Source organism: Toxorhynchites rutilus, chromosome 3 (assembly GCF_029784135.1).
Source record: "Toxorhynchites rutilus septentrionalis strain SRP chromosome 3, ASM2978413v1, whole genome shotgun sequence".
Classification (NCBI taxonomy): domain Eukaryota; kingdom Metazoa; phylum Arthropoda; class Insecta; order Diptera; family Culicidae; genus Toxorhynchites; species Toxorhynchites rutilus.
The window spans coordinates 113,601,571-113,614,330 of record NC_073746.1 but is presented as its reverse complement, the minus strand read 5'-3'; the positions used below and the strand labels follow the sequence as shown (position 1 = coordinate 113,614,330).

At 38.2% G+C, this 12,760-nt stretch overlaps 3 protein-coding genes across 5 annotated transcripts in view; 2 read left to right on the top strand and 1 right to left on the bottom strand.

Moving 5' to 3' along the window:
- Nucleotides 1-12,760, top strand: part of LOC129778271 (solute carrier organic anion transporter family member 4A1) — a 68,766-nt gene that overhangs the window by 42,792 nt on the left and 13,214 nt on the right. For all 3 annotated transcript variants that reach the window (XM_055785068.1, XM_055785069.1, XM_055785067.1), the window contains exons 3-4: nt 3,093-3,433; nt 3,807-3,990. In XM_055785068.1, coding sequence (XP_055641043.1) covers nt 3,093-3,433; nt 3,807-3,990 — 525 coding nt within the window. The remainder of the gene's footprint in view (nt 1-3,092; nt 3,434-3,806; nt 3,991-12,760) is intronic.
- On the bottom strand, nt 9,561-11,976 carry LOC129778273 (uncharacterized). The gene is made up of 3 exons (XM_055785070.1): nt 11,796-11,976; nt 11,690-11,731; nt 9,561-10,797 (listed from the first exon to the last, which is right to left on the bottom strand). Exons 1-3 carry the CDS (start codon nt 11,855-11,857, stop codon nt 9,906-9,908), a joined length of 996 nt encoding a protein of 331 aa, XP_055641045.1. The 5' UTR covers nt 11,858-11,976; the 3' UTR covers nt 9,561-9,905.
- Nucleotides 9,629-11,645, top strand: LOC129778274 (uncharacterized). The gene is made up of 2 exons (XM_055785071.1): nt 9,629-9,863; nt 10,844-11,645. Exons 1-2 carry the CDS (start codon nt 9,716-9,718, stop codon nt 11,599-11,601), a joined length of 906 nt encoding a protein of 301 aa, XP_055641046.1. The 5' UTR covers nt 9,629-9,715; the 3' UTR covers nt 11,602-11,645.

Sequence of the window (12,760 nt, the reverse complement as noted above, 5' to 3'; positions counted from 1 at the left end):
AAAAATATGCTTTTGGTTTTTTCCTTAGAATCGGCACGAATTTTTCAGGGCAATTTTTAGCATGATTTAACAATTAAGAGTTGTAGGTCAACGGAATCATCTATCACGATGATAATGCAGATGTGTTGTTTTTACTAGGTTCGAACCTGTAAAAGCGAATGTCATTGGTGTTTAGACGAGAAAATTCTGTTTTCAAACAAAGTGCTTGATTTCATTGTCTGATTTTTTGAAAACTCTAAAAAAGGCAGCCAGCTTTTAAAAAAATACTCGAGAATAAGTTCACAATCGATATTTTAAAATGGATATGGAGATAACGTAAATGGAATTCGGAAGAAAATAATGAGCTCCTGGAAATCGAAGATTTCAAGACAAATCGTTACCATTGGTAAGGCTATAATTTTTATCAATAAAAATATGGAATAGAAAATAGAAACATGAAAATAGAAACTTGAAATGAAATTTAAGCGAAAATAGAAGTTCTTGATTTTTTCCTAAAAACAGGAGGAATGTTCACGTGGACAGCAGGGGGAGGGGTATAAGGAATGTCCACGATTGTCCACGGAGGGGGAGGGGGGTGTCTAAAATCATGCTTTTTCTGTCCACGTGGTATGTGGACAGCCCCTAAGTACGAAATTCGACATATTCGAAGTGGCAAAGAACTATGTTGTTTACGCTTCAACTTTTTGACATATACTGAAAAAGATGCGCAATGAAAGAAGCTTTCCATTGAATGTCTGGAAATTTGATTTACTGTAATAATAGTCAAGTTATGCCATCTGTTGTAAAACCGAAGAATCTTACCGGTACACCTAATAGTTTTGTAGAGCAGAAAGAATTCTATCGAATGAATACTTACCCTTTGTCAAACAGCAAATAAATCGTTGTAAAATAAATAAATCATAAAAACGCTACGAACTTATTCCTCAAGCCAATATTTTTAGGGTTTTCAATTTTCTGGTTATTCTATATAGGTATTCTATACATCCTACATAGGTGTCTATTCCTTTGAGAAGGTTGAATTACAGATCCGCAACAACCTAGATCGCGATAGGACAGCCCCGGATTTTCCCTATGCGCATTCAAAACTATTTTCACGCGTTTCCAACTGACTCACTCCCATTTTGGCGAAATCAAAATACTCAACTACGACACTCACATGATGTAGGGTAACACGGGGTGATTTGGACCACCTCTTTATCTCAAAAAGTACGACTCAACATGGATTTTTCATAATACCATCTCCTAACGTAAAAAAACTTTGGTAAAATTCGACAGGTGGAAGGAAACGATAGCATGAACACGGCAAGCATGTTGATTGCCAAAAAATGTGAGTTTTCCGATCGTGGTTCTAAGGTTTTTCCCGCTCATTAAACAATGTTTTCGTGTATTGTGCAGTAAAGTTCTGTTCGTCTACCAAAGAGGAACAATTTAATGCAGCGAAACTGTAAGTTTGATAACAATAAATGAAATTGATTGCATTTTAATTTTTGTATGTTGTGTGGGGTGACATGGATACGTTTCTGTGGGGTGAGGTTTGAGGCTTTTCTTTGGTCTACATTATTCCAGATGCCGCTGAATCATAAAAAGAGGAAGGGCAGACAACGTTGGAAGAAGGAGGAGCTTGAAAGAGCAACTCAGGCCATCAAGAACGGATTTTCTTTGACCATTCATTGAAAGGGTTTGAAAATGCTCGAACAACAGTGAAACGATCCATACAGAATTCGAGATGGTCTCAATCTAATTTTTTTGGTCTGTAATCTGGCATAACATTATCCCAAAATACTTTACATAAACATAAGTATGTTTTTTCGATGAAACACACAGTGGTCCAAATCACCCCGCATCAATTTTTAATGTCCAAAAATCATCTCTTTTATTTTAAGATATATTTGGTAGTTTCAAGCTTCTTATAATGATTAAACATTATTGATTGAGAGAAAACAAGTTTAGCTCAGAGTTCAAGGTGATATTTTTTATTTAGACCGTATTGGTTTGGTAACAATACTGCGTAAAACAAGGTTGATTTGTACCCAATAGATAAAAAAAAGATAATTGAATCTAAACATTGTGGCGCCAGAGTTCTGGCCATTTCATGAACTTTTCGAACAAGGAACGAGGAACTAGGTATTTGAACATCTGAAATAAATGCAAAACATACCGTCAGACCCCTAGCATAATCAACACCAACGATGAAACACACCTACTTCGAATTAATCAGTGTCATAACCCTGTTGTAAAGCCCGACACAGATGGTAGTCCCTTGACGACTTGTGAAATTATACCTATCGTACCTTCATGTATGCATGTTGTTAGTTTACCGGCGTTGTAATTGCCACGCTAATTTGTTATTCCCACCGTCTGCCGCCTCCTAATGGGTATCACATATCACAACTGAAGATTCGAACACAAATACGGCTTAATTTGGCTGAGATCTTTGCTGCATTTACCTATGCATACGCGGGTTGCACTATTCGGCGGATGTTTGCTTTTGTTTTTCGTTAAAATATTCAGAACAAACCACCGATGTCAATTAGTCATGTTGGTGTGTCATTGTGCCAGGATGTTCTGAAAATTTAATGTCTCCATTTTCTAGCGCTAGGCTACGTTTCCTATTACACGTGACAATGGGAAACGTTGCTTCGTTTATCTGGTCCGACAGATATGGGTTTTCCAGGATAACAAAACACATTGTCCGAAATAAAGCATATAACCTTTGGATGAATGAAGGGAAGCTAATATCGTTTTGTCAATTGTGGGATTTCTGATGTATTGTTTGATACACAGGAATCAATTTGCGATATATTTTGTTGGCTTTTGCGTTTATTCTTTTTGGGGAAGTATTGGGTTGGGCATTCCCTGTTTATGGCTATCGAAACGAATACGTGGTGAAGGACTTCTCCGAAGTAATTGCGTTGTTTGCTCTCCCGATTTTCCTCCGACAAACGACAAAGAACTGCACTTGAATGGTTTTATTCTGCCCCAGCTTGGTGCTAACACGACAAACAAACTAGCTGTGATATGTTTTTTTTTGCATTTTACTCTCTTTTCCACAATATCTGAAGCATTTTCCACCCTCTTTCTCTCATCAACAGGACTGGTCGTCAATGGTTTCATCAACGTTGTCATCACGACGATCGAGCGGCGGTTCGGCTTAAGATCGACGCAGACCGGATTAGTGGCAAGTGGGTACGATATTGCATCATTTTTATGCCTGGTGCCCGTGTCCTACTTCGGTGGCCGGATAGGTGCCTCCAAGCCTCGCTGGATTGGGTGGGGTGTCGCCGTCATGGGCCTCGGTGCGTTCGTGTTCGCTCTGCCGCACTTTTTGGTGGGCCAGTACAGGGCAACCAATTCGGAGCAAAATGTTTGCTCTAGCTTGGCGGAGTTGGTCAACGGAACGAACGCCGCAACAGCTGTTCACCTGCTAGGGGAGGTAAGCTGGCTTTTGCACATCGCTGGCCAATTTGTTCCATATTTGCTAATTAATAAGATTAAGTGATGTCAAATGAATCGTAACGTGCGATATGATCTCCCAAGTTCGTAGCTGGTAATTAAAGGCTGGAATAAAATATGTTTTGTTCCGATGGAACATAGACCGGGGAAAAAAGTTTTGCGTCGACGGGAAAGTTAGAAGTTTTGTTGATAGTTTTTTCTACGCTCGATTGCAGATAAATAGTAGTAGTTTCAGTCTGGTGAAATAAATTTGTAACATTTCTACAATTAGATAACGTAAGAAGTATTGAATCCACACGTTTTACGGTCTACATAATCGAACTAATTTGCGCTACATTTTATTCCCTCGCCAGAGTTGCTCGTTGGACGGAAGCTCCGCCGGCGGTGGACTCGACAGTACGGAAAATCTTTCCTGGAACGTTTGGTTTTTCTTCACCGCACAGCTCCTGTTGGGTGCTGGGGCCTCCCCACTGTACACGCTCGGTGTAACCTACATCGACGAGAACGTGTCCAAGAAGATGTCGTCTGTTTATTTAGGTAAGTTCCACACACACGCTGGAGGGATGGCTGCTTAGTGCTGCATCATTTGGCACAGTGTAGTATGGTAAGCATCGTAAAAATGCCGCCGATAAAACGGGATGACGAGGGACGACTGCACGGGTAACGGTTTAGCAGGATAAAAGGAGCGAGCTTGTTTGGGAAAGAAAGGTGATAACTGTTTGTTATTGTTTTGAATTGCTCGTTTTTACTAGGGGTAATTTACCAGCGTATCGGATGGGGTGCCAGGGAACTCACAGTAGGTTATTTGCGGTTTACTGGTGGGCACTTATATCGTCGTTTAACGGTGAATTTGATGAGAATTCAGTTCATACTCGAATCGTGGGCTCATGGTGTTCCATATTATAATCGGACTCCTTCCTGTTGCAAATAAATCTAGGTCTAGTAAACATCTCTGGTCATAATTGGCAAGAAGCTCCTCAATTCACGACAAACAACGGAAATAAATCGAATCAGTATTGGGTACTTTTACGACAAGCTATATAGATGCAATATAATTTATTGATTGATTGCAATTTGCTCCTTGTCTTTACATCTGTTGATACTTCTGATGGTTAGGCGTAGATAATTCTGTACTGGCATTCTGTCTTCTCAATTTTCAAAACTCTTACTACGATAGGTCTAAGACGGTTAACCTTTTTCAAAAGTTGGGGAGAATGGGGAGCTTATACAGCGTCGGACAAAGCAGTAAGAGCACTGCTTAAGCAAAAAAAAGTCACAACTTTGAGAAAAAAATACAGGCAAACCTTTTTTTGTGCGGGGGATAGGGACCGCACAAAAAAATCGTGCACAACTTCACCAGTAGCTTTAAAAAATCGTGTTCGGTTCACAATTTGAAAAAAAAAACTTTTTTTGTTTTCTGCAAGGAATAGTTCTTTTTTCTGTTAAAGATATTAAACACTCCTCAGCGTATTATTTAATACGTCACACATGAAGTGATTTCACTACTCTGCTGAGCGTTCTAGCGCCCTATGTTATGCAAGTACACCACGAGCGAAGGGGTAAACGAAATCGAGTGTTATGCGAAAACATTTCGAATCAATCGCAATCATGTTCCCTACGTTTGGAGGTCATTCAACTGTAAGCAGTACCTCAAATTGACATGGTTTGCTAGAGTTTATCATTCAGCTCCTTTCAGTAGCGTTTACTGTGAAAGACTGTTATCTGAAGCTGGCCTGGTGTACGAAGCAAAGCGTTATCGGTCGGTTAAACAATTTATAATAAAAGTCATAGTGTTATTGAATTAATGTTAGGAGTTAATATTGATCAAAGTTTGAAAAAAATATGATTTATCTTGTGTTAATGAGAAATTATTGTTTTTTTTTTTTCTAATATCCGGTATCCGGCCGGATAGCAAATATTGGCCGGATAGGCCGGATACCGAATAGTTAACGGATATCCTTTTCATCTTTAATATAAACCATCGAAAAAAAATGGACGATAACTGCGTCAAATATGCTTCTTTTCATATACCACACAAAAAAAACCGCACAAGAACAGAAAACCGCATAAAAACAGGTTTTTCTGTAATCCGATCCAGTGCTTCAATCCATTTATAATAAATTATTTGCATTGTTCGAAGAAATTTATAACATCTTTAGTTAAAACAATAGCCATTCATTAAAAAAGTAATACTAAGTAATACCTAAACTAAAATGAGTGCTCCCGTGGCCAAGTGTTTAGCGTCACACCTAACATGTCAGGGGTTCGGGTTCGATTTTCGTTCTGATCGGGGGAATTTTTCGTCAAAGAAATTTCCTCCGTCTTGTACTGGGGTCACGCATATTCTAGAGCTTGCCACTCAGAATGCATTCAAGACGTGTTATTTGGCATAGAAATCTCAACTAAGTATTAATAAAAAAGTGACGCAACTAATACTACGTTGAGACGGCGGAGTTCCTCTAGGAACGTTAGTGCCCTTCAAGAAGAAGAAGAACAACTAAAATGACGCGACAAAAATTAAGTAAAAAAAAATAAAACAAGAAGATTCATACCGTGAAAAGTTTCTAGGGATAGTACTTGGTCATGTAGTCTTTGTTACGCATCACTTCACGCACCCGGTTCGGCATGGATTTCACCAACGTCTGGCACATGGTCACCGGGTTGGCGTACCAACAAGCTTGGATACTATCCCACAGTTGCTGCTTATTCTTCGATTTATCCGTCCTTTTCACGATTTCCCATAGGTTCTCTATAGGGTTCAGATCCAGTGACTGCGCTGGCCCCTCCATGACGTCGATTTTGTTATCCTGAAACCATTTGTTGACGGTCTTGGCAGTGTGCTTCGGATCTTTATTCTGCATGAACTGCTATTTCAGGGGCATCTCCCCTGCATGTGGCAGCATAACATCCTTTTGGGTTTGAGCGTAGAGGTACTGATCAATGATCATATCCACCCAGTACAGGGGGCCAACCCCGTATCAGGAGAACACCCCCACACCGAAATGTTCTCCTCCTCCTGGAAGCGATCTGGCATAGTGGTAACATCCGTACCTCTCACGCTCAAGATCACGAGTTAAATTCTCACTCCCGATATTCTTCCAAAAATGGAAGCAAAAGTGACGAACCAGCCAAAAGTGTTGAAAATCACTATAATACAGAAAAAAAATTCTCCTCCTCCTTGAATTTCTTCGGGGTATACCGTGGCATGTAGGCGCAGCCTATTGGGCGATAGACCCAAGTGTTTCCGTCCGAGCCGATGAGGTTTACCTTCGTCTCATCCAACCACAGTATATTTCGTCACTGCTTTTCCTTCTCCGGACTGATCCAATCGAAGTGGTCTTTCGCGGACTTCAGCCTCGCCTTCGGATGCTTCGGCGTCAGCATCGGGACCTTCCGGGGGCTTTTCAGCCTAGCCTCCGATCCATCAGCCGGCGCTGAACTGTCCGGGAACTCCCGGATCTTTTTCGAGGCCTTGAAGGGATCGTTCTTGGAGGCTCACTTTATGGCAGAGTCATCCTTCGCGGTCGTTTGCCTTTAGCGTCCAATCGTTTCGGTTTTTTGCGGCCGTGAAGGGCATTAAATACGAAGGTTTTGGGTCGTCCCAAGTACTCTGCGATTTCGCGTTGGCTGTTGATTGGCTTGCAGTGACGGCATTTTCACTGAAATGAGGATACAGTCATCACTCACCAAAGCGCTCTTCCCTTTCACCGGCGAATATATAAAGAGTCAGTGTGCGCAAGTTAGGAGAAATTTTGGTGCGAGTGAGTCACACTGTCTTACACTCTCTTTACTCTTGGGAGTTCGAGTGTGCGAAAACCTGTGTTCAGCACAGAAGCGCGCTGATTCGCACTTCATCACACTGAGGAGTACACTGAAGAGTACACTGAAGAGTAAACTAAATATGTTTCACCTCGGTTCAATTTTTTCATCGAACCACAGTGCTAAGTTAATTGAGAGCCACTTCTGTTCTTTTATCTGTGCGCACTCGCCAGAGCGGGTAGCTAAAAGCTCATTATAGTATATTCTCCAGTGAATTCATTCGCTACACTGTAGAGAGTTTGTGCGCTCTCTTTCCACACTCTAGCGGGACCGAGTGTTGTGTGAAAAAAATAATCTTTCTTCATCTTGCGCCCGCACATATTTAGAACTATGGTGATTATAGACCAAAGAGGAGCGCTCTCGTTGAGGAGGACAGAGTGGGTGAGTGAAGTTCAGTTTCCCTTTGCTACACAGAGTATATGGACATCACTGCTGCCTTGGACATTTTGCGGATGACCATCCGCTTTGTTCACGTGTAATTATGCGCGCAACCCATTTTTCGTTAACTGCAACTAAAATTCGAGAATTAAAACCTTACATACTTCTTGTTTACATGATAAATACTTACCATGATCCGAAAAACACAAAATATCACCGAGAAACAAATAGTTTTCTTAAAAAAATGGTCGAAACAATACTCAAAACAGCCGATGCGAGTGGTTCTAAATTTTGTCGCGTCACTTTAGTTGTTAAGAATTCTTGAAACGCATTTTTAATGAATGACTATTGTTTTAACTAGAGATGTTATAAATTTCTTTGAACAATGCAAACAAATTATTATAAATGAATTGAAGCACTGGATTGGATTTTTTCTCAAAGTTTTGCCACTTTCTTTTTTTTGCTTGAGCAGTGGTCTTAATTTTTTATTCGACACTGTATATTAACGCATATATATTAGGTTATACAATGTGATTTGTTATACAGGGCTGACTTGATTATGTACAGTCTGTCGAGTCAAAAAAAATGTTAGTCGTTTTTATGCATATATGTTTTGTTTATTGAAGAATTTAGTTTTTGATTATATCAATTTGATTCAAAGTCAGAAAACACCTTTCTCACCTGAAAAAATAAATTGATCCAGAATCTCTTAGGAGGTGATACACGATCATATTTGACGAAAAAATCCCTCTACGCATATGGTTGAATTTCAACAATGAAAGAGTTATAGATTTTTTTTTGTTTCGAACTCTGTTGCCTCAAACAGGCTCTTCATTAAAAAGTATACTACGTAGGACGATTCTGTTGCTTCCATTAGAACGATGAGAAAATTTAGTACAGGATATAGTAGCGGAATATTAAAAGTTAGTAATTTTTAATGTGTTATTATTAATTTCATCCCAAAAAATCATATTAAACTTGATTGTTTCTGTCAATTAGATTGAAGCTCTCTAACCACTCTACAATTTGTCCTTTAAAACATAACTTCTTTCTTTCATAATTTCGCTTCATTATCGATATAAACGATCCCTGATGGAAATTCAAGCAAAATTTTCCAAAATCACGATTTTTACCCAACTGTACTTCTAATAGCCACTTGAATTTTACCTTAGCGTTGAAAGGTTACATTTGTTTTCGGAATAAGTCATATTTGAAACATATAAAAAATATTTGTTTCAGATTGTATGTAATCGAGTCCAAAACTGTATATAATAGACCATAAAACCATAGTTCAATATCGTATCGCGAGTTTCACCAGATAAATCATATTTGTTATGTGAAATATCTGTTCACCTCTCCTAGAATATGTGACCAGTCGTCCAAACTGATGATTTGTCCAACATATCAGATTGAATCAACTAAATTTCACGAGAAATTCTTTAAATAGCATGCGCTCAGAACTACGGCCGAATGGCTATCGAGAGAGTGATTTCTGTTTTTATTTGTATTTTGACATGCAACAGCTCTACTGAAGTACAGGGTGACTCAAAAGTCAGCAAATTCTTCAAACATAATGTGACTATCAATACGGCATCTATAGTCAATAGTTATGCTACCAAACAAGCAGATGACCACTTTGCCCCCACAGTTTCATAACGTATGTATGGAAGTTAAAAAAAAAAAGAAAATCAATGGTTTTAGCGGAGAGTTGCTTGCCAAGAAACAGCCATAAAAGAAGGAAGAAAAGGAAGAGTAAAAAAAGTACCACGAAGTTCGATTCAGTTTTATGTTAGGATCTGAAACTAAAGGTAATGAAAGGGGAACATAAGGCGGCTCGCACACCGGAGCAATAAGCAACTAGCAATTACCAACATGCAATGAGCAATATTATCGCCAATAGGTTTCTCCATTTGATTTTTGTTGATCTCGCACACCGACGCAATACGATATCGTTATCACCTTTGTAGATCAACATATATTGCTAGCAACACGGCTTGTTGGTTGATAAGCAACTATATTGCTCATAATTTGACAAGTTTCGTTCATCAAGCAGTTTGTTTACAAAATGTCAGACGATCCAGCATTTAACATCAAGTTTGTAGAAGTTGTTGAGAAATACGAATGTATTTATGATTATCGAAGACAGGATCATAGCAAAAGAGATGTTGTGGAGAAAGCATGGGGTGCAATTGGAAGTGAATTAAAACTATCTGGTAAGTATTTTGCAAGCATTTATTTTTTCAAAACGATCTTAATTATACAATATAGTTATCTTGCCATTGTAAGGCGTTTTCTGGCCTCAAAAAATATGATTTCAAGTAATCTCGTAATTCAGAAGGAGATTTTTTATTTGTTGATGAATTATGAGCAAGAATATTTCTATACAAGCGGTTATGTTTTGCAACCTGTGGAATTGAAAACGTACCCTCTCTGAGTTTTATAAAGTTATGAAGAACACAGGCACTTTTAATTATTGAAATAGCTGACTCTTCTTGACATAATATTGGCCTTTGAAAAATTTCAAATTTGGAAGTTAGCATTCCGAATGCACATTCTATACTTTTTCGCCCTCTTGATAGTCTATAATTAAATATTCGTTTTTCATTATCAAGAAGCCTTTGTGGATATGGTCGCATTAGGTTTTTTTTTAAAGGGAACGCCTCATCTCCCACAAAGTAAAATGGAAAATCGAGTTCGTCATTTGGCAATGGTGTTACCTCCGGAATAAGGAGTTTTTCTTTGTCTAGCAATCTTCCAAGAGTGGAAGAGCGAAAAACGCCACCGTCACTCATTCTACCTGCTTCCCCAACATCAATTGTTAAAAATATCCCATCAGCATTGGCGCAGGCCATCAGAACCACCGAAAAAAAACTTTTGTAATTATAATAATGCGATCCGGTCTTGGAAAATTTGTTTATTCGACAATGCTTCCCATCGATTGAGCCTATGCAGTTTGGAAGGTCCCATAATTCATAGTATCGTTGCGCTGTCGATTCCCAAATGGCTTCTGTCGGAACAGGCATATATAGCGGTTGAAGAACATTCCATATAGCCTTTGTACATTCTTTTACTACCAATCCTATAGTAGTGTCTCCTCTCATAAATATATGGGTGAGCGCCTTGAAAGTGCATCCTGTAGCCAAATACCTGCAAAAATTTTCTATAATTAGATTTTTTATTGTTTATTTTTCAGTTTCTCAATGCAAAGAAAAATGGAAAAATCTTCGGACGGCATTTTCGAGAAGTATGAAAAAACCACCATCAGGAAGCGGAGCCAAAAGAACTAAAGATTATTATTTGAAGGACGTGATGCAGTTCCTCACGCCTTTTATGAAATCAAAAGCGCAACAAAGTAATCTACCTAACGAAGCAGACCAAATACCGCAAGAAAACAGTGACTTTGAATTTTATGTATCTGAAATTATCGCATCTGCTACAAACTCTCAGGATGTGACATGTGATAAACCTCCAGAGGAGAAAAATAAATCCACTCACGCCCAATGCTCGGATAATGCAAGCATTCGAGGAATGAAACGACGAAAAATTCCACCAAAAACCCTTAATGAAGTTGACAAGTGTTTCATAGAATATATGAAATCAAAAAAAGGGTCTGCAGTAGAAAAGAGTAATCCAGATATGGAATTTTTAAAAAGTTTACTCCCTGATATCGCAAAGTTAAACGATTATCAAAAGAGGCAGTTTAAAAAGAGAACTCTCGAAACACTAGATGAACTATTGTGCGATAATCCATTACAAAGCAATTCATTCGTAGTAATACCAAGCCCTGTTGATTCCAACTACTCAGTTCAATCAAATGCTTCCAATTACACAACTTATTCGCATTTGTATTCAACAACAGAATATGGTGGAGGACAGGTTTCATCTGCAGCAACATATATTCCGAATTTTTCACCCAAAATGTCATCAGTTAATGACGATAGGAATTCATAATATCAATTATGTTATGTTTTTTAATTATATCATTAATATAAGTATACTCTGAGTTTTCCAAATTTTTGTTTTATTGAATTCATCTTACCTTAATGTGATTAAAAGTTTTTCCTGTGGGCTGATCGCATATCTGTAATTGGTGTCTTGTTTAGTAATATGAGGTGCTATCAGCTGAACTAGCATTTCAAAAGTACTCGGACTCATTCGGTAGCAGTTTTGAAACTGTGTGGGATGCGTTTTCAATTCTTGAGCACATATACTGGCTCCATGTTTACTCAACGCTTCAAACGCTGGATGAATCCAATATCGTCTCCTTTTTCTTTTCTTTCTCAAAATTTGCCACAACATTATCACTTCGTCTTCATCAGATGACATTTTGAACAAGAGATTCTTTATTCGCGATGACAGTGCGACAGTGTCGACGACTGGCGGCGACTTTCAATTAGGGGCATAATTTGGGTTCCAAACTCGTTAGTGTAATCTCTATCAAATCAGAAGACACTGAGCCAGGTTTTAAATGTTAGAATTTAAATGAAAATGTTCACATAATGTTATTTAGTTACTTGAAACACGCATTTCCGAGTTTTATTTAACTAATTGTGGATACATTTCCAACATTGTTACTGAATATTTTCATTATAATATTAACTTGTCTTCAAAAACAATTTCCCTTAGAAATTTTTTCACCACCTGCAAAAAAAAGTATTTTTCATCCAAAAAGAATACTAATTTGATACGGGAAACCTAATTTTCATTCATAATTTTAATTTTAAAAACGGTTTCATTCCAACTGAAATTATTTTTTTCTTTGACGCTTCCCTAAACTAGAAACGAAGCTCAATGCCGTCAACGCAGATTCGCGATGACAGTGGTGCAGTGTCGACGTCTGGTGGAGACTTTCAATGTGGAGCCATAATTTGGGTCCCAAACTCGATAGTATAATCTCTATCAGATTAGGAAGCGTGAATCCAGTTTTGAAATGATAAAATTTGAGTGAAAATTTCTACTTTATGTTATTGATTCACCTGAAACACTCATTTCCGACTCTTATTTAACCATTTGTCTATACATTTCCGATATTTTTACTTTTCATTATAATATAAATTGTCTTTAGACACAATTTTCGTGTGAGATTTTTTCATCACCTGAAAAAAAGTAT

Bases quoted from the DNA above. Each gene is read 5' to 3' on its own strand.
- LOC129778274 (XM_055785071.1), top strand. From the start codon at position 9,716: ATGTCAGACGATCCAGCATTTAACATCAAGTTTGTAGAAGTTGTTGAG. The intron at 9,864-10,843 runs GTAAGTATTTTG...TTTATTTTTCAG, and splicing joins AAGTGAATTAAAACTATCTG to TTTCTCAATGCAAAGAAAAA.
- LOC129778273 (XM_055785070.1), bottom strand. From the start codon at position 11,857: ATGTGCTCAAGAATTGAAAACGCATCCCACACAGTTTCAAAACTGCTA. The intron at 11,732-11,795 runs GTACTTTTGAAA...CACCAATTACAG, and splicing joins CTGCTACCGAATGAGTCCGA to ATATGCGATCAGCCCACAGG. The intron at 10,798-11,689 runs GTAAGATGAATT...AAATTTTTGCAG, and splicing joins AAACTTTTAATCACATTAAG to GTATTTGGCTACAGGATGCA.